This window comes from Lagenorhynchus albirostris, chromosome 1 (assembly GCF_949774975.1).
Source record: "Lagenorhynchus albirostris chromosome 1, mLagAlb1.1, whole genome shotgun sequence".
Classification (NCBI taxonomy): Eukaryota; Metazoa; Chordata; class Mammalia; order Artiodactyla; family Delphinidae; genus Lagenorhynchus; species Lagenorhynchus albirostris.
Window position 1 is genome coordinate 153,736,871 of NC_083095.1, and position 21,393 is coordinate 153,758,263.

The window sequence follows — 21,393 nt, forward strand, 5'->3', positions numbered from 1 at the left end:
AGTGGTATAAAACAGGGTTCTCTAGAAATTAGGGGAGGTGGAGGGATGGGCGAGAGCAGAGCCCAAATTGAGACGTGCAGGAAAGCGAGTCCAGGTGGTGCTGACACAGCAGGCTCCCAGGCAGCACTGACTGCTCAGTCGGGACGCTGGGGTCCCTGGATGCCACACAGAAGCCAAAGGTGGGGCCTCTGGGTACCCAGCAGGAGAGACCCCCCTCTTCCTTGGACAGAGGACCAAGGGTGAGAGCATTACCAGGAGATGAAAAGGTGCATGTCTGTCGGAGGGGAGTCTGCAGGAAGGGCCTGCCGACCACCGAGGGGCTCCACGCCTGCACAGCCAGCCAAGCATTGCGATTTGCCTGAACCCCGTGTAGTAAATGCACAAATGCCCTCTTATGTAGGGAAGCCGCTGCATTACAAAGGTTAGAGAAGGGGAAAGGACCAAGACCTGAATGTGAATTTAGAAGGAAAATGTCTCTCTACTGCCTTCTCTTCCATCCTTAGCAGGACCTATGAAGGTTAACTTGTGACCAATGACTAAAGGAACCCAACTGGAGGCTTCTTGTGTCGAAACCACCGACGGAAGGAGTTACACTTTAAAACTATATATAAACACGTTGTGTAAAAAACATGGGGCTCGTGAGAAACCGCTCTGTGATGTGATATGGTTTGGCCTTTATTCGGGTGGACAGAGGGCCTGGAGCAATTAGTTTAACAGAGCAAGAAACAGGCGGTTCAAAAGAGAAGCTTAAAGAAAGTCCTTTAGAGAGGCGTGGGCAGGGTCAGAGGATAAAGAGGCTGCAGCACTCAAGGACCAGCAGGAGCCGGGGAGGGACAGGCCCCCAGAACCTGGCGGCGCTCTAGTCACAGGGATGCGGCCTCTGCCAAAGCCGTGGCCCGCAGAGGGAGAGGACAGAAACACACTGATGGCTCCAGCCTCTGGCTACCTGACGTGCCCAGTAGCTGAGCCCAACAAGAACCAGAGCAGGGGAGCAGGGTGGTGCCGTCCCTGGAGGGCCAGCCTCGCAGGCAGCAGAACGGATCTGGAGGGGCACGTGGAGAAGAGGAAGCACAAGCGGTCTCCATCATTCCAGAAGTGAAATCTTCCATACGCTGTGGTTTTAGAAAGAGTTATTTTATTCCCAAGAGAGCATCGAAAAGGAAGGTACTGCCTGAGAGGGCCTACAAGTAGACAGGACACAGGGGACCCTAAAGGATCAATGGTCTTAGGGCCAGAAATGGAAGCCTGGCACCACCGCCGGGAGCCAGGTGGGGGGAGCACCGTCGACAGGGCGTCCAGGGGGAACGCACACAGCTTTGCTGTTGGGAGCCTCAGTGCCCTGCTGCGTCCAGGCTCTAAGAGGCCAGTGAACTTGTGCTCTCTTAGGTTCTATCACCTCTTAATCGTGGGGTCTTGGCCTCAGAGACCGGCCCCTCCTCAGGGGAGGACCTTCACTGACCACTTAAGGCAGTTATCGTTCTTCTAAATGCCAGGCTGCCCTTTCCCCTGCTGCCACAAGCCCTTCTCCGAAGCCAGCCTCTCGGTCCTGAGACACAGGTGACCGTGTGCTTGCACTTCCCCCTGGCAGAGAAGATGCAGAGCCTGGCACTGGGTCCTGAGTATTTGCACAAGCAGAGTGTTGGCATCAACTTGTATGACAACACACTTCCTTGTTTCCTGGCAGCAGGGCCTTGCATTATTGCTATGAGTACATCAAAGCACAAAGCTGGTGGCCCAGGACTAGCTGCATAAGGAAAGCGTCTCCTCCCCTCTCCCCTCTCTTCTCTCGTCTGCAGGCAAAAAGGCAAATATAATTTCTCTCCTTTCAGCATAGATGCAATGTTTTCCCTCCTTTTGGCCATCACCCGACACCAAGCTGTACCTTCACCACCAAAATAAACCTGTTTTAACAGTAGAGTACCTGGATGCTGGCAGAATATAACTCAGCAGTTTAGGAGAAACCATTTTGCAATCGCCTCTGCCTGCAACCTGACTCTCATATGTCCATTTTTTTAAATGCATATTAAATTAAAAGGCATTTAATGCATATATGCCTTCCCCCGGACTCCTTTATTCTTTCTTTCTAGTCATTTTTTCCTACCCTGGATAGACACATTGCTTTTTAAATCTGAGTATTATCAGCCCACAGTGATGGAGTGGTCACTACCAAAGCAGAAAAGTCTATTCAACCAAAGTGAACAAACATGGGTTATTGCACAAACACAGGCTGAGCACAGGGAGAACAAATATGGCACTGTCATTCCTGTCCTGGAGCTCACAGACCAAGAAAGTGGGACAGGCACATGGCTGAATTAGTCAGAAGGAAGTTCCATACGAGGCATGAATGTTATTGGTGTTTGAGTGAAAGGATGATCCCCTCAGTTCATCCCAGCAGGATCACCAGGATTGGAAACTGGCAAAGCAGCATTGCCCCAGGTTACCGGATATGGCTTAGTTGGTGTGGTGGGTCATGATAGGAAGACGAATGGGGGTAAAATCTTACCAAAGGATTGGGAGAAAAGGAAGGAGGCAAAAAACGTGTGGCCACACAAGATGTGATAGAGAAAGGGAGGTGGGCGTGTAGAAGGCTGCAGTCAAGCTCATTTGCAGGCGATGAAGGTAGGTGTGTAGGCATCTAAAATAGAGTAGAAAGAGTCACTGAGGTTTAAGTCAAGAAACTATGAGATGTGGACAAAGAAAGCTGTCAATCTTGATGCTGAAATCCCAAAGTGGACATCAGGGCAGGGGACAGAAAAGTCTGGGAGAATCAAAGTCCCGAAACAACACAGAGCGGCCAGAGTACAGGAAGCAGTATATGGGTTTAGGAAGAGGGGAGTAACAGCACGAACTTCAAAAGAGAAGGACTGTTGGGAGGAGGTAGCAGAACGATGTCCCAGAAGGGAGATGAGGCACTGGCCACATGCTGACCCGCATCCCTGGGCACTGGGGTGAGATGTGCAGAGTTGGGGAGGAATGGGGAGGAGTGTGGTGATGAGAGACTGTCTCTTCTCAGTGGAATCAAGCTCTGGGGACCACAGAAGAAGGAGCGGGGTGATGAGAGTCCTGGAGAAGAATGCAGGCTGTGGGCTGGGTTGCGGGTGTCCGGCGTGGTGACTTTGCAGATGCTGAGAGGATGTGGAGAAAGATGAGGCCGGGGAGGGCCTGGAGGGGGCAAGGACAGGGACCTGCCATGGCTGTGGTCTGGACTGGAACCTGTGTCCAGTGTCTGCTCTGCTTCTAAGCTGCTTTCATAAAGAATACAGACGGCCGGAAGCCATGACAAGATGACCCTTCTTACAAGTAATCAAGGAAATGGGAATTAAAATGCATGACCATGGGCTTCCCTGGTGGCGCAGTGGTTGGGAGTCGCCTGCCGATGCAGGGGACACGGGTTCGTGCCCCAGTCCGGGAAGATCCCACGTGCCGCGGAGCGGCTGGGCCCGTGAGCCATGGCCGCTGAGCCTGTGCGTCCGGAGCCTGTGCTCCACAACGGGAGAGGCTGCAACAGTGAGAGGCCCGCGTACCGCAAAAAAAAAAAGAAAGAAAAAAAAGCGCATGACCATCACTCCCTAAATGATGCTAATCCAAGCCACAGTGGGGATGAGCTCTCCCAGGAAAAAAGCAGAGAATGAGGAAAATAAGACGACCCAGTGTTAAATGCTGCAAGGAGGGCAAGGCTGCAAAGAGGCAGGGATGCAGCAATCAGAGAGACAGCAGGTGTGGCGTCTCAGAAGCCAAAGGGCCGAGCACTTCAGAAGAAGGGAACAGTTTGGGTGCACGGTGCGGCTGAGAGGCCAGCTGGCAGGTCAAGCAAGGTGAGGACTGGGCAATGGCCATGGATTTGGCAATGTGGAGGTCCCCGTTCACCAAAGGGAAGGAGGGTGGAAGAGAGTCAGGATGCCTAGTCTTCCGTAGAGGCTGTGTCATGGCAACAGGGGTGGATGAGGAGACGGGCTGTCTCCCTTGAGACATGGCAGCTGTGAGTCGGGGTGTGGAGGACCCTGGACCTGAAGGAGGGGGAAGGAGGGGAAGAGGCCTTAGCAAGGCAGCCGGAGGCCAGGCCTCAGGGGGAGACAGCCAGAGTGGGGCTCCAGTGACAGGCGGGAACAGCAGCGTCCAACTCCAGCAACGTGGCATTGACAACGGAAACAGAACGTCCTTGCAGTTGGTACACGGGGAACCTTTCTTTCTTTTTTTTCCCAATATTCCATAAATTGTTCTGAAATAAAAGTGCTCTCAAATGTAAATAGCTATAGCCTCTTCAGAGGGAGATCTGGCAATATCGTTCACCACATGCGATGTACAGACCTTCACAGTTCCCTTCTAGGAATTTCCCACATGGAGCAGCGCTGTCCCTGCTCATGGACGTGCCCTGGAGCTGCACGGTCAGCACAGCAGCCACCAGCCCCGTGGGACTCTCCAGCACTTGCGATGTGGCGAGCAGGACCATGACTGAGGAATTGGCAGTTCAGTTTTATCTAGTTCAAATTCACTGAAATGTAAGTACGGCATGTGGCTGGTGGCTACTGTATCGGACAGCGCAGCGGAGATAGGCTCTCATGGGGGTGGGAGTAGGCAGAGGTATATACTCACTGAAGCACGGCGAGTAACGGAAGAAGATTGGAACCTAAATGTCCATCAACAGGGCGCTAGCCAAGGAAATTACAGCCCATCTGGATAATGGAATGTTAGCCCTGAAACAAGCCAAGATGTATTGCTAAGTGAAAAACGGGGGTTGGGGGGCGGGACAGGCAAGACAGTGCAGAGTACAGTCATGAACTGCTGTAGAAAAGGACAGGATATGTGTACATAAATGTGGATGCACTGACTATCTGGAAAGACATACCCCAAATGGGAGCATTCCCTCCAGGGAGAGAAACTCAGTGACTGGGTAACAGGCAGAAAGAAGATTTTTTACCTTTTCCACCTTCAGAAGAGGGTGCCATGTACAGCTGACCCTTGAACAACGCCGGGGTTAGGGGCGCCCACCCTGCATGCAGTGCAAATCCACGTATAACTTCACAGTGACCCTCCGTATCCATGGTTCCGCATCCACGGATTCAACCTTGGGTGTCGTAGTACTGAACGGATTTAGTGAAAAAAATCCACATAGAAGTGGACCCTCGCAAATCAAGCCTGTGTTGTTCAAGGGTCAGTTGTCCATGCTGTTGCTTATTCAGGTTAATTAATGAATCAATTAAAATAAAAATAGAAATAAAAAACTGGTTTATAAGAAATGCGTAGAAGCTGCAGAGTCAGGCACTATGTAAATTATCTCAAGTGGGCAGATCACATTTTTTCAATAGACATTTTGACACACACAGATCTGTAACACCCCCCCACGCTGCAGCTGGCCCAGTATTTGGGGGAGGACTTCTGACTTGGCTCTGAAATTTGTTCTGGTAATCAATCTGGCTTCTCCCCTCTGCCCGCCCAGGTTCAAATTAAATTGTACACATGCTCTGCGATTCATCCTAACAAGTCTGGCCAGAAAAGTTGGCCTCAGTGTCATTGTTGCTTGGCTGGAAGGAAGGGGCAGACAGAGCACAGCGCCCCGTTTCCATAGTGCCCTGTGGCAGCTTAACCACCTTGGATTTGCGTAATCCCCTTGAACGGAAAGGAAATGTCAACTGAGGGGCAGTGTGGTGTCACAGGAGGCCCTGGCTGGCAGGACACCTGTTGTCTCAACCCAGCTTGAGCACAGACTCAGCAGCCTGTCAGCCACACTCCTGTTCCCCAGGTGGACCTCAGTTTCCCCCTCAGGACCAAGAGGCGGTTGAGTGGGCTGTAGCTCTGGCACCCAGGAACCCACAGCTCCTTTGTGGCTGGGAGGACAGCGTGGGTTCGGATGCACTAGCCCACACTGGGGGAGACCCTCAGGGCTGCGGTACAGGTCTGACTGGATGCCACGGAAATGCCCTTCACTCTTCTCCCCGTGTGCTCTCCCCAGGGCTCCATTCCCCCTGCCTGCTTGCAGTGGGGAGGGCCGGGGCTTTGGAGACACCCAGCCCAGGTTGGGACCCCGGCTTGGCATCAGTCTGACGCTCAGCTACTCCACCTCCACGGGACTGTTACGAGCATTCGCCCAGACAGCTGCGTACCCGCTTGTACACAGCTGGTGCTCATGAAGGACGCCTCTGCGCTCTCCCCACACTGCTCCCTCGGGCTCCAGTCTGTGGGGTTCTGGCTGAGAACGGTGGTGGATGCAGATGCAAGCCCATTTTGCTGCCATTATTATTATTACTATTCCCAAAGCTTTCTTTCCTGTGATTTTAATCAGAGAAGGTTCTGATGGAGCCAACCACCCATCCTCCTACTCCCTTAAACCCACTCAATTGTAGATTAAGCCAGATTGTTACAAATTTGCAGCCAAAAATTAAATTAAATTTAAAAGCCAAATGATTCCAAAATCTATCCTTCAAGAGCCTTTCTTCCATCCCTCCTTCCTCGAAAATCTATCCATACTCAGATAAAATATGTCTAGAACCTGGTAGCTGCCCTCAGCAGCTTCGAGGCTGGTGGGGGAGACAAATTCAGAAAAAATCCATTGTAATCCCGCAGGTGCTACCACAGAACAGGGTGTGTGTGATGAGAAGAGGTATCAAGGAACACTTCCTGGAGGAGGTGACCTGAGCTCAAAATAAGAGTAAGCATTAGGAGGCAAATGCGGGGGATGAGGGGTGAGGGGGGTAGTTTCCAGCAGAGAGGATGCACGCATGGACAAAGGGCAGGGGGCAAAAATGACAGTCTGTGCCGTAAACTACCAGCAGTTTAGAACATAATGTGAGGGAGGAAGGGAGGCTGTAGCAGGCTGAATAACAGCCCCCAGAGACAACAGTTCCTAACCCTGGAATCTGTATGTGTCACTTTATTTGGAAACGGGGTCTTTGCAGATGTGATCAAGTTAAGGATATAAAAATGGGGAGATTATCCTGGATTACCTGGGTGGAGCCTAAATGAGATCACATGTACCCTTAAGAAACGGAGGCAGCAGGAGATGTAACTGCACAGAGGAGGAGAAGGCCATGTGACCACGTCGGCAGAGACGAGTGATGCAGCCACAAGCCAAAGACCTACCGGAGCCACCAGAAGCCGGTAGAGGCAAGGAACAGGTTCTCCCCTGGAGATGAGATGAGAGATGAGAGTCTGACAGAGAACAGACAGTCAGGACTGCTGCGCAGGGCCCATTCAAGAGCGATTTATGAGACAAAATTGCTCTCTGGGTTAAAGGGGGCCGAGAAACCCCAGAGCTGCCACAGGGCGTGTCTAACAAAAGGGACTGGTCGGGCTGCGGCAGTTCCCACTTCACACGGACACCCTGGGCCGGTGGCCCTGCCTCTGAGGGACTGACAGGGCTCCCTTCCTGGGCCTTGCACCCAGGCCTCTGAAGGGAGGGATGAGCCTCAGCCATCGTTAGGACCCCTCTCTAGCCCCTCAGGTGTGCGAGCGGAGCGCAAGCTGCCTCTGGGAGAGGACAGTTGGGATCCTGACGACACATCCCTAGGAGCTGGCATAGCACAGGTTTTTGTCCTGTTGGGACCAAGATAATTGGGGCATTAATGGAAATGCATTTCTTACCTATTTTCTGTCTGATTGAAAAGTACTTTGCAGTCATTTAGAGCCCTCACACCCCTATAATAAGAGCACATGTCGCTCAGACAAGGCAGAAAACTGGGTCACCACACAGGCTCCAGAGCCTTTTGGATGCAATAAGCAAAGAGTGCAGGCCCACCCCCTTCCTGTGCCCCACCAAGGACATCGCCAGCTCTGTGCAGCCCCTCAGTGACGGCCAAATTCAGCAAACAGGCTGAATTTGGACTATCAGGGTACAACTTTATTTTTCTCCAATCTCTGCCTCGCATCAACTATGTCAGAGCTCCTTTTCTGTACCCCTGAACCGCCATCTCAGGAAGAGTCCATGGCCTTCTTTTAGTTTTAAGAATAAGTCTCATTTTGATAGTTCAACTCCCTTCCAGGGATCTAAAAGTCCAGTCAAATCTATTAGAAAACTCTGATCTCGGACCTTTCACAGCTTCTCCCCTCGCCCCTCTGTAGATCCCGTCTTCACTCCTCCAGGAACGGGATGAGGGAGGATGGAATGAGGGGGGAAGTGCAAAGTCGTCCTGCTCTCTGTGGGGCTCTCTTGGCCAACACCGGCCGTCACACCTTCGTCTTGACAGGCTGGCTCTCGTGTGGGCCCGTGGTGGGATCTCTGGAACCAGTCCCCAGCCCACCACCCACGCAGAGACCTCTGCCCCAGGCCTTCTGTGATGGACATGGAGATGGCTGCCCAGACAACCCCCAAAGGAAGGGCCTGTTGCCCAACTGCTGTCAGCCCCAGGGACAGTCACAGAGAGCTGTCATCCTTCCAATGGCAGGTCCACCAATGGCTGATGGCGGCCCGGGCATAGGGCCTGGCCAGCTCTGACAGGCACCTTTGGGTCGGTTTAGGCCTGCAGCACAGCTCGCCTTCCCTCTGCCCACCCTGCCTCCTCCCCTCCCTTTCATAGTGCTGCTCCTGGGCCACTCCCTAATAAACAACCCCACACAAGTGTCTCAAGTCTGCTCCCCGGAGAACCCGCACGTGACCCCTTTAGCAAGAAGCACATGCACTCGGGCTGACGCCTCCCCACCCATCTCAGCTCCTGGCCCTGTGGCCCACCACACCCAGGGTGCTGCTGCGGGGAGCCCTGAGCCCCGTTAGGTGAGTGGGGTACCGGCAATGCTGGCTCAGGGCCAGCTCCCCGCACAGTCCCCACTGAGCCACAGGGACCTTGGGGATGCCCCGCTTATCCCTGCCCCACCAAACGCCAGCAGCATGGCCTACCCAGCTGCTGCCCCATCTCCCTTTGCCCCACTCTGCCAGCCTCCCCGCTCCAGGCTTCTCCCGGCTGGAAGCAGGCACCACCCTCCGTCTTCATGTATATGCCCTCCCCACTACCTGTGAGATACCATCAATGTTTTGCTCCCAAGAACTCTCTTGAACCCTGCCTTAGAGGTGGCATGGAGCAGGTTCTGGTTTTCTGCAACTCAGTACGCTCCCAGCCAGGGCATGAGACACCACCCTCCCCTTCTGGTAGGGGCCCCAAACTCTGCAAGCTCTTCCCCCATCACTTGACTTCAAAGCAGGGCCAAGCAGTCCTGGCTGTACAAAGCAGTCCTGCGAATTAGTTGTGCTTGCACTAGACTTGGAAGGAAGAAGAGAGGCAGAGATCATGGCCTCCCCGCTGCTTTGGCTGGGGAGATGTTGGGTTTTTCGTCAGTGTGGAGAGGTGGTGGCGGCAGTGGCTGCGGCGGCGGCCCCATCTCTGGGTCAAAGAGAGGCAGTGGTCTGGGGTCGCCCACGGCCTCAATCACTCCTGAAGCCCTGCCTTCCTGATGGGGCAGAGGCAGCAGCTCTCTAGAGGGTCTGCAGGAGTGTTCTGGGCCCTTCCAACAGTGTTGTAAACACTGAATTTCCAGTAACAAATCCTCTTCTACCTAAAACAGCCAAAGTGGTTTCTGTTTCCTGCAACTGTGAACCTGACTGGCACCGGACACCTTTTCAAATTCCGAATCTCTTCCCTCGCCTGGATGGTGTGGCGATTGTTGGATTCGTCTTGCCATCTTTTAAGTCCCGCATGGATCTGACTAGCCCTTCTCTTTATCAGCCCTTCTCATCCTCAACTGAGCACGTGAAATCCTTGGGGATCCTTGTTAAAATACAGGTTCTGATTCGGTGGGTCTTGGGTGAGGCCTGAGAGTCTGCATTTCTGACAAGTTCCAGGTAATGCCTTTGCAGTATTCCCACCCCAGACGTGCTGAAGAGCACAGCTTTAGTTTGTGAGGGTACTGAGCATCTGTGCTCCTCAGCTGGGCCGTTAGTGGAAGTTCCAGGACAGCAGGAAGAAGCCCCTTTACCGTAAATCCTGCATAAGCAGGGCCTGGGCCAGGTGCGTGGGAGGCGCAAAGATGAGTCAGACACACTCGGGGCCTCCAGGATCAGTGAGCCATCTCCTACTGGGCACAGAGCCCGGTGGGCCGTGGGGACACAGCCTCCCGCCTTCTCCATGCCTGGTGACTAAAGGATTTGTCCCGCTCCCCAGGCACAAGCCAGCAGTGCTTCCTGCTTGGATAAGGGTTTCCGCTCCTCAACAGACGAGCACTTTAGGAGCACAGTGGGGCAAGGCGCTCATCCCAGAAGTGGACTAAGGAAGGAAGGCGCAGGGGGCTGCAGCTGCCGAGCTGGGCCTCTGCCCCAGTGACAGGGTGAGGGCATCATGGGTGGGCGAGGAGCAGTGGAACCACTGCTGGAAGGCCAGGCTGGGTGGCATGCTCTGTAAACAGCCCTCCTGAGCCATGCGAGGGTCATCATGGGCAGAGTGGGGGCAGGGTCGGGCTTGGAATGCTGAGGGAAAGGACTGACAAGGGGCTGAGGCCAGACTGGGAAGGCCCTGCAAGGGAATTTGGGGTGCCCCTAAGGATCCTGAGCAGGGCTCTAATCAGAGGCATGACAGCATCAGGAGGAGATGGAGGTGGTGGCCCGAGGAGCAGAGACACAGGATAAAAGGGTTCCAAGGGCTTCCCTGGTGGCAAAGTGGTTGAGAGTCCGCCTGCCGATGCAGGGGACACGGGTTTGTGCCCCGGTCTGGGAAGATCCCACATGCCGTGGAGCGGCTGGGCCCGTGGGCCATGGCCGCTGAGCCTGCGCATCCGGAGCCTGTGCTCCGCAAAGGGAGAGGCCGCAACAGTGAGAGGTCCGCGTACCGCAAAAAAAAAAAAAAAAAGGGTTCCAAGTTCACATGTCCTCCCACAAGCCCCGGATTATAGGAGCCCAGCTCCGTGGGCCTTATTAGCTATCTTTTATAAACAGACCCATTCACTCAGCTGGCTTTCATGTTTCTTCAAAAGCAGAACACTAAATGGAACACCAGAAAAGAACATGTTGTCCATTTAGATCACACCAAAAGCATGTGCTTTTGAGGGGCAAATGGAAAATAGCCAGTAGAGCACTCAATAAATATGTGTTGAATGTGTCAAATGCATGAATGAATGTATAAGCCTAGAGCAAGCTGCCTTGGGCGGGGGCGGGGGGGGGGGTGGTTCCAGGGGAGTCCAGGTCTGCCCTGATCACAGGCAGTGCGGCACTGGGCAGCCTGTTCCTTGGCACCATCCCTCTGCTCCAGCACACCCGGTCCAGATTCACTGAAGTGCTGACTGATCACTAGAAGTTTACAGATCTCTTTACTGACATGACATCTTGACTTAGTGTGGCCAAAATAAAACTCTTGATTCTCATCCCTTCCCCAGAAACCCTTTCCCTCTCCCAGTCTAACGTAAGGTAGCTAATGAAACCACTTACCCAGTTCTGGCCAAAAAACTTTGGATGCATCCTGGATTCCTTTTTCTTACCTCTACGGGGAACTCATTAGCTGGTCCAGCTGGCCCTACCTCCAAAATATGTCCCCGTCTGACCACCTCTCACCATGTCTACTGCTACACATGTCTACTGTCTTGTCTGGCTTGTTGCCTTGGCCTCCTAAGTGACCTCCCTGTTTCCTACCACCCCTTCCCCTGAGCACAGCCCATTTTCCACATAGCAGCCAGAGGGATCTTTTTAAAATATAAACCAGATAATGTCACTTGTTTATCAGTTTCCTAGTTTATGTTCTGTCTTGTCTACTAGAATGGAACTCCATGAAGGCAGGGACTTGTGGATTTGCAGTGCCCAGGCCTAAAAAAGTGCTCAGTAAACACCTGTAAATCTCACCGAATGAAGGAGCCTAAGCCAGTGGCTGGAGTGAGGACCTCATCTCCAACATCAGTCACCCAGGCTGCCCTGACTGGCCCATACTGCAGGGAAGCCGATACCCAGCTGCAAACTCAGCCATGTTCCAGATAATGCCATGAGAATGTTGACGAGCATTAGAAAATGTGATTTTTTTTAAATGGTTTTCTAGAACATTCCTGGAGAAATGGTCCAAAACGATAAGGAGAAGACTCTGGATTACCAACAAGACGAACAACTAAAATGATATACAGGAGTGGATTCTGGAGTGTTATCTAGAATTCAAAACATTAGCCAGTGTCTGATTCTGAAAGGACACCATACTGATGTCCCCAAAATGTGACAAAAGAATTTAGAAATGAAAACAGTGGGGATGTTTTCCTTCTTCTTTTTTAAATAGGTACTTAATAGGGCTTCCCTGGTGGTGCAGTGGTTGGGAGTCCGCCTGCCGGGGCGGGGGACGCGGGTTCGTGCCCCGGTCTGGGGGGATCCCACATGCCGCAGAGCGGCTGGGCCCGTGAGCCATGGCCACTGGGTCTGCACGTCCAGAGCCTGTGCTCCGCAACGGGAGAGGCCACAACAGTGAGAGGCGCGCGTACCGCAAAAAAAAAAAAAAAGGTACTTAATAAATATTTATTGAATGAATCAACTGCCTATGTAAATGAAAAAGAAAATATTCCCAAAATATCATTCTAAGTTTTAAAGTATAAGACAGATTAGAATGGTTCCAGAAGCAATATTCTGGAAAGGGGTCACTAAGGAATCGCAGCATTCCATACACTCCTCCAGTGGCTTACCCATATAGTCCTCTGGCCCCAAGCTACTCAAATATATATTTCATTGTCCTATTACTTTCAATGTATTTTTGAGAGCTGCTTCAAATCCTTTGTGAAATGAGGCAAGAAACAGACAGAAGGGCAGACAAAACCAATGAAACCAGCAGGCCCAAATCAAAGCAGATACAGAGGACGTGGACAAGAGGCGGACTGAGTAGGACAGGAGAGATACCACTCACCAGTTACAGACAGACACTGGGCCCATCACCTTAGTTTTACATCTCACTTTCTAGAAGGGAAGAGGTTCTCTGAACCTTTGGAAAAGCTCCCTGGCCATCACGAGGTGGAAGATTCCATGGCCTTAGCGATGGCCCTGTCACCTCCTGCTGCCATGGGGACAGAGATTAGCAAGCACTAAGCTCCCCGGGCTCGGAGGTGCTGGAAGGGGCAGCCAAAAGGGCCCACTGTGCATCTCCACCCGGTGGTCACTGAGGTTGCTGGGCACACCTAATCCAGCTGTCACCATGCACTTGCCCTCCTCTGCAAACAACAGCTGGTCGGGGCTGGGCTCCACGGCTGCCCATCTGCCACCCGCCCTCCCTGGCCAGAGATGCTCAGGTGTCCTCAAGACGGCCCTTATCCCTCACAGCACTACGCCCTCCCATCCCCCTGGCTTGGTTCTGTGGCTCGGATGGGGATTTTCCACCCTTCCCACGAGGCCGGCTGACTGCCAGCAGTGAGTCCCAGATATGCCATCTGCCCTCAACTATCCCATGCCCTTCCCCAGGGCCCCTTACCACATGCGGAGGGTGTAGGGGGCTGAGCTGCAGACTCTGAAGTCCATTTGAATTCTGGCTCCAGCTTTGCGACCTTTGGCAAGTTACTTATTCTCTCTGTGCCTGAATCCTTATCTATAAGATGGGGACAAAGCATTTCAGAGAGCTGAGCTGAGTCAGTAAGTCAACACAGATAAAGAATTTTACACAGTGCTTGACTCAGGTGCCCGAGAAATGCTAGCTCTTTATTTTATTTTTTTTATATTTACTTATTTATTTGGTTGTGCTGGGTCTTAGTTGTGGCATGCATGTGGGATCTAGTTCCCTGACCAGGGATCAAACCCAGGCCCCTTGCATTGGGAGCTCGGAGTCTAAACCACTGCACCACCAGGGAAGTCCCAACTAGCTCTTTTTAGACCCCTGCATTCCCTCGGACCCTCCAGAAGGCACCCCGACAGCAGACCTCTCCTTTAACTCAAACAGAGCCTTCAACTCCATCTGTCTGCACTCGATAAGGAAAGCTAAAGAAGCACCTTTATAACCCTCTTCGGAAAGCGTCCTGTAATCTATGAGGACCTTCAGAATCTAGTGGAAAGGCCTGCACGCTAATTCTGGCTCTGTCAGTGACTCCCTTATTCTTGTTCTCTAGTTGGTTTCCTAGTCCATAACCTGGGAATCATGCTGCCTAATCCTCATTACTCCAGCGGCAGAATCCCACTAATTGTATGCTGTTTCCAGATGTGAACTGGATTTAGAAAACACAGTTTTATACTAAAATATCAGTATTTGGGGGCCACTGCCCTAGGAAAGGGTCTCTCCATGTACCCCTCCTGTCCAGCGGAGTAGGAAGTCTGCCACGGGTGGGCCAACTGGCAGAGCCTCAGCTATGAGGCCCCTGTAGGGGGAGCTGGTCTTTGCTCCCTATTAGAACTCAGAAAATACAGAATCCCACAAACCCAGAAAGAGGTTCCAATGCTGGGGGAAGCAAACAAATGACAATGGCACTCAATGGTCTGAAAAGCAGAACTGCGGGGGACAGCCCACGAAAGGCAATGTAAGGGTGAATGGAGGCCTCGAACCTGAAACTGTTGGGCGTTTCTGAATTGCATGGCCTCTGACTCGGTGATGCCCCCCCACAGTGATGCTGCAGCGCATGACTGCCTTCCGTCCTGGGATCCCTGCAGCACCAGGTGGCCCGAGCCCAGTCTCTCTGTTCTATTTTCTAGAGAAGGTGTGCAGAGGACATGCTCTTCCCCGGCCTTCCTCCACACCCACCCGAGCAGGCGTCCTGCTGTGTTGTGCCTCGCACAAAAGAAAACACATACCTGGTAGGTGTCTGCAGGCTGAGACGCGCAGTGGGGGAACTGGGAGGGGGTGGCTTCCTATTTTCACTTCCTCCATAAGCAGCAGCTGGAAGGGAAGCCAGAACTGAGGGCTGCCATCCCCCACGGCCTCTCTAGAAACGGAAAAGCTAGTCCTTTCTCACCATGGGTAGAATGATTTGAAAATGCCAGATTAACCCTTCAAACACTCACTTGCGCCCACCCAAACCTGGGGAAAGGGTGTGTGCTCCCTGGGAGAGGGGCTGCCTAGCCTGGCACTTGACGAGCGCTTTCTGCCATGGGTACTGGGCACCAACTACACAGCAAAGGGGGCCCAGATGTGCAGTCTCTAATTTCATCCTCACAACAACCCTCGAAAGTCAGTATTATCATGCCTTTTTATATGTGAGAAAATGGGCTCAGAGAGGCGACGCTCTAGCGTCATAGACTGAGAAGGTGTGGAATGAGAATTCTAGAGACCAAAGTCCCAGCCACTCACTGGACTCCCTCCCGCAGGGAGTGGTCAATGCCTCTGGCTGGGGTCCACTTCTCTTCCATTTCCCCTCCTCTCCCCTCTTCTCACCAGGCTAACCCCTCTCATCCTTCAGAATTCAGCTTAGGCCACAGCTCTGCCAGAAGCCTTCCTGGACCCCACCAGCCTAGGTCAGGTGCCCAGGTGTCTGCTCCCCTGGCTCCTATGCACCCATCTCTCACCTGTTCTCAGTGAATCCTCATCTGCTCTCAGAGCTTCTTTCTCTGCCTCCCCATCTGGTCTGTCAACTCAGGTCTGCAAAGACCATGGCTTACTGTCCTTTCAGCCCAGTGCCTAGCTCAGGCTGCGATGCTCAGAAGCTCAAGAAATGTTTGTGAAAAGAATTAATGAGCAAATACAAGAGGACCCCTGCAGAAGCAGCCTCCCTCACACTGCTGAGGATACAGAAGGGTGCAGGGGTCACACAGCAAACAGGCCAATGGATCGGTGAGGTGGGTTATGCAAGCCGGAGGCACACTCGCCCAGTCTAAGACGGCACCAACCGTGGGACTGCGGGCCTCCTGACGGCAATGTGAAAATGCAGGATATTTTATACACCTTCAAATCTGTAAAAACACCACATACACCTAAAAGGCATGTCACTGAGCAGCATCTCATCTCAAAGCGTCCAGTTTGCAGCCTCTGCAGAAGCATTTGGGAAGAACTGGGGCCCAGAGTCTGGTTCCTGAGTAGCCGTCTCTCACACCCCTTAAGGAGTGGCAAGTTCAGATTCGGGGCTGTGGCTGCTGCTGACATCTCTGTCCCCACCCCCCTTTCCAAAGCCCCTGGAAACCCAGAGCAGTTGGAGCCACCAGGAACGAGGCTTTCCTTTTCCCCTTGCCTGGGACAGGGTGCCCCCAGGGCCTCCAACACCCACCAAGTCCTTCCTGAAAGGTAGGCTCCGTCTACTGTGGAGCAAGATCTCTCTCTTCCCCTAAAGTCTCCCAGCTGCACTTCACAATCCCAGCAGACTTTTTTGCACCATGTTGCTCTGTCTGTATTATAGCTGGTGACATTCTTTCTGCTCTCATCATGAACTTGAAGGAGCGGGGTGGAGTAGGCAGGTCAGGAGCTTTAGCACCATATCTGGCTTTGCAGGAATAACAGGTTCAGATCACTCACTTCCCCTGGAGAGCCAGCCCTAGACCCAGGGACCACCCCCGCTCACCCCCACCCCAGGCTGTGACAGCAGGTGGGCCGGCCACCCACCTTGTCTGGAGAGAAGCAATCAGATGTGAGTGCTGCATGTTGCTAGGGAGCAACTGGTAACAGCTGGCTGAGAAATAAGTCGTGTCCCTCGGAAAGCATGTTCTTGGCCTCTAATTAAATGCTGCTGCAGCGTCTCTTCCTTCAGGGAGCTATAGAAATGTGCCGAATCAATGCAGGCAGGAGCAGGCTGGGAGCAGCAGGTTCACAAGCCTGTTAAGGCCCCTCCTGTCAGTGCAGAGGAAAGGCTCAGGGGACAGGAGTGAAATTGCTAAACCTCCAGGAGGTTGGTAAAGTAAAGAAAATCCTGGCCTCAGACTACTCAGCTCAACTAAGCCCACAGAGTGGCTACCTAATACCACTTCTGCTGTTACAGGTGAATTCATTGGTTAAACACTTTTTAAAAAGCTCATTAAATCCTACTTCTGGGTATATATCCAAAAGAATTGAAAGCAAGATCTCAAAGAGATTATTTGCACACTTACATTCATAGAAGCATGATTCACAATAGCCAAGAGGTGGGAGCAACCCAAGTGTCCAGCAATGATGGATGAATGGATAAACAAAATGTATAATACTATATACATATAATGGAATATTATCCAGCCTTTATAAAGGAAGGAAATTCTGACACATGCCACAGCATGGATGAACCTTGAGGACATTGTGCTAAGTGAAATAAGCCAGACACAAAAAAACAAATACTGTATAATTCTACTTATACGAGGTAACTAAAGTAATCAAATTCATAGAGACAGAAGGTAGAATGGTGGTTACCAGGAGCTGGGGTGAGGGGGAAATGGGGAATTATTGTTTAATGGGTATAGAAGTTTCAGTTTTGCAAGTTGAAAAAGTTGTAGAGTTTCAGTTTTGCAAAATGAAAATGTGTAGTGGGCTTCCCTGGTGGTGCAGTGGTTAAGAATCTGCCTGCCAATGCAGGGGACACGCGTTTGAGCCCTGGTCCGGGAAGATCCCACATGCCGCGGAGCAACTAAGCCCGTGCCCCACAACTACTGAGCCTGCGCTCTAGAGCCCGCGAGCCACAACTACTGAGCCTGCGTGCCACAACTACTGAAGCCTGCGCGCCTAGAGCCCACGCTCCACAAGAGAAGCCATCGCAATGAGAAGCCTGCACACCGCAACAAAGATTAGCCTCTGCTCACCACAACTAGAGAAATCCCATGCACAGCAACAAAGACCCAGTGCAGCCAAAAATAAATAATAAATAAATTTTTAAAAATGTTGTAGAGATAAGCTGTACAACAATGTGAATGTACTTAACACTACTCGACTGTACACTCAGAAATAGTTAAGATGGTAAATTTCATGTCACGTGTTTTTTACCAGTTACAAATTAGGAAAAAACTCATTAAAAAATTTTAAGTAATACATGTTTACAGTAAAAGAATCACAAAGATAAAGGGGATAAGGTAAAAATTAAATATCCACCTTCCCTCACCCCCAGGCCCACTCTCCACAGAGAATCATCGTTAACAACATCTTCTGTGGGCCTTCAAAAATGTTTTACGGCTCTAAGAGCATGTATGTATTTATGTCTTTATTGATTTCAATTTCATTTCAGATTTTAGTCGTTTTTCTTTTTTATAAAAAATAGCATCACACTAAACACACTTGTTCAATTAATATATCTCAGAGAGCTTTCCAAATCAATATGTATGGATCTGTTTCATTATTTTTGACAGGTGTATCAGACCCCATTTTAGGGACATTTCATAATTTATTTAGTCTATCTCTACTGATGCACATTTAGTAGTTTCCACTTTTTCATAATAAAAAAGTTGCAATGAAAAGCCTTAGGCATATACCTTGGTCACATATGCACACGTTTTGGCTTACTAACACAGAATTTAACTGGGCTAAAAGATATGCACATTTATTAAGACACTACTCTTTGTCTTTCAAGAAATCTGAATCAATTTTCTCTCCCACTAACAGTGAGTGAGAGCACCCTACCTTCTTGACAATACTGGGTCATCAAACATTTTTAACCTTTGCTAATCTGATGGGTGAAAAATAAATATTATAAGCATTTTTCATACAGTTGATCACGTGTATTTATTTTTTCTGTGAACACCCTGATAATAATATTCTGTGCCCATCTTTTCTTTGGGATTGTTCATCTGTTTATTATATATTTTTTAAATGTTTTAAGCTAAGGAAATTAATCCTTTGATAAATGGATTGTCATTTGCCACTGGATTTTGTTTTGATATTTTTTGCCAAGTTTTCATTTGTATGTATTCAATTTTATGGAGGTTTTTTTTTTCCCCTTCTTAAAAGGGGCTTACTCACTGCAAAATTATAAACAGAAATCTAGAAGACAATGGCACCTCAGCAATTATAGGCCCATTTTGTGTCCCTTATCTTTCTCCGACCTTGGCACTTGCTGCCTGCCCCTCCCTGAATCTTCTCTTCAGGAGACTCATAGAAATGTTCCTTCTCCAACTTTCTCCATTAAGTCTTTTTTATGAAACTTGCCATCTTTCAAACAAAATGTTTTCCAGTCTTCCAAAAGTCATCTCCCTACTTGATAACCAGGAAAATCCCCTCTCCCTCTAGGATTTTGAGTGGATGTATTCCAGTTATGAATTCCTGTGTCTTCTGCTTAACCTCATCAGATAAGGTTTTTTTTTTCAATGTCTCCACAGTTTGTAATGTGAAAACATATGCATTTTTTCATTTTCTCAATAAAAATGATACAGACTTGTTTTTTTCAAAAGGAATCTCCATCAAGATTCTAGCATGCCCACTACTTCAACTTTTACCCTAACTTACACTGAGTTGAGAACCACTTTTCAGATAAACTTTATTTTTAAAAAAACATAAATAGAATGACATTTAAAGTTTAAAAATTGACTTGGAAAAACAATCTAGAAGCAATTTATTTTGAGTAACACATTCCTCCATAAGGACATATTTCAAACCTCATAACGCCCAACAAAAGCTGTTGAGGGAAGCCTGAAAATTACCCTTTACTTCTTTGTTCCTCTGTTCAGAATATTTCCATCCTTCCATCCTTTTTTTTCCTTTTCTTTTAGCAGAAATATAGACCCCTCTCTATTCTCTCAACAATTTACTAAGGATAAGAGACAGCCTCTTCTTCTAATCTTGGAAAGTTAAGTACTAAGCTTGGAAAAGAAAGGGTAGTTGAAGACCAGGCAGTCTCCAGTCTCAGGAAGCCGAATGGGACCAGCCAGGAAACCCGCTTCTGCTATTAGAGTTACTGTGTACTACTTACTGCCAGGCGGCAGTTTCAAACAGCTCTCCTGGGGCACTGTAACGCTGCCTGCAGGGGACAGAACTTCATCATCAGAGAGTTAATGAAACAAGGAGAAACAGTGGACTCCCACAAAAAAGCAGTCCACCACTCAGTTTTTCCATCCTAACTCCACACACTCAAAGACTGGTTACCTGGTCACTTTACTGATGGTGGGATGGGTGAGCCGGGGAGAGGGCAAGACACCTCTTTCTTTCAAAGAGAAGGAGATCGGTATCTGAAGACATTACCAGACTAGAAACTCAAAGGTTGGAACTATGACTTACACAATCTTATATTCCTAGTTCCTGGCATTTAGTAGGTCCTCCATAAGTGTTTAATAAATGAATGAAATAAGCCAACCAGGGTTTTTCATGAGGCTGCAGTCACCTGTAGGCTTGACTGGGGTTGGAGGATCTGCTTCTAAAAAGTCACACGCACATTTTGAGTGAGGAAGGAGCCTCATTTCCTTGCCAAGTGGGCCTCTCCAGGAGGTTATATGCGTGTCCTCATGATATGGCAGCTGGTTCCCCCAGAGCGAGTGATTCAAGAGGGGCAAGGTAGATGCAAAAGCCAAGCCTTGAAATGTCTTTTATAACAGAGCCTTGAAAGTGACACACCACCACTTCTGCTGTTTACTGCTCACACAGACCAATCCAAATACAATGTTGGGAGGGGACTACACACGAGCATGAATCTAGGAGATGAGATAACTGTGGGCCATCTTGGAGGCTGGTTACCACAATGTATCACTAACAAAAAGAACCCAGATAATTCAACCATGGCAATGTTTTTTATTACTTGCAATTACTATTTTGTACAGTATGAACCATGCCTTTTATTTTCTGATGTTTTGACATCTTGGGGCCTTGCTGACCCTGTAGGGAATGCCCCTCCCAGGGTTAGCTAATTCCTAGGGTTAGCAAACAACCTTTCTGGGAGTGTGCCTTTCATTACACACCAATCCAGAGTCAGTACCTAACCAGCTCCTTTATGGCATTATCCAGGTGCCCTAATCACCCAGGGCCTGATATGAGACAACTAGTGACAGCCCTTTGTCCCAGAGCCCACCAAAATTATTCAAATTAGCCAATCCCAAGCCTATTCACTCTGACTCGCCTGTTCCTTCTTGTAAAAACCACCCTAGAGGCTCTTGCACACATTTTCCCCTCACTCTCTCTGACTCCTGATTGACCCGGGTGCTTCCCTATGCCATGCTTCCTATTTCTAGTGACTTCTGAGTATAACAAACTTCCCTCATGACAGTCATCTCCATGTCTGTGTGTCTTACCATAACTGATTAAAACAAATCTCGATACTCTTAAAATGTATACCTATTCAAAGAGCATTTTAGACCTTTTTTAGATTGGAGGCATCCAAGCCATGATGAAGAATACCTAGCTTCATCAGCGCTTCCTATTTGACCTCATGTCTAATTTCATTTTCTTCCTATACTGAATCACATATCCCTAGAAGCAAATCAGCTTCTGCTCAAAGTCAGCATGAAGTTTCTGACAAATTGGTTCACACCTTAATGATTAGTCCTGTGATCTGCATGAAATGGTCACACTAGACCTCTCACTACATTAAGAAATTCTTCCATTTATTCCAAAGGATGGAACAGTTTCCCCTTCATTCATTTACCTTGCTTGGTGTTTGATAGGCAAACCTTTCACACCAATCTCAGCATGTCAGTAAAATTTCAATTACTAGTGTGGATCTTTCTTTCTTTAGTTC

At 49.9% G+C, this 21,393-nt stretch overlaps 1 protein-coding gene across 3 annotated transcripts in view; it reads right to left on the bottom strand.

The window, feature by feature from the left end:
* DET1 (DET1 partner of COP1 E3 ubiquitin ligase) overlaps positions 1-21,393 on the bottom strand; it is a 60,882-nt gene that overhangs the window by 8,656 nt on the left and 30,833 nt on the right. Inside the window, exon 6 of one of the 3 annotated variants that reach the window (XM_060156195.1) lies at positions 661-1,112. The exons of 1 other annotated variant lie outside the window; for it this stretch is intronic. In XM_060156195.1, coding sequence (XP_060012178.1) covers positions 864-1,112 — 249 coding nt within the window. In that variant the 3' untranslated portion in view covers positions 661-863. Of the gene's footprint in view, positions 1-660; positions 1,113-21,393 lie in introns of those variants that run through there. One more of the 3 variants, XM_060156219.1, reaches the window with a different exon arrangement.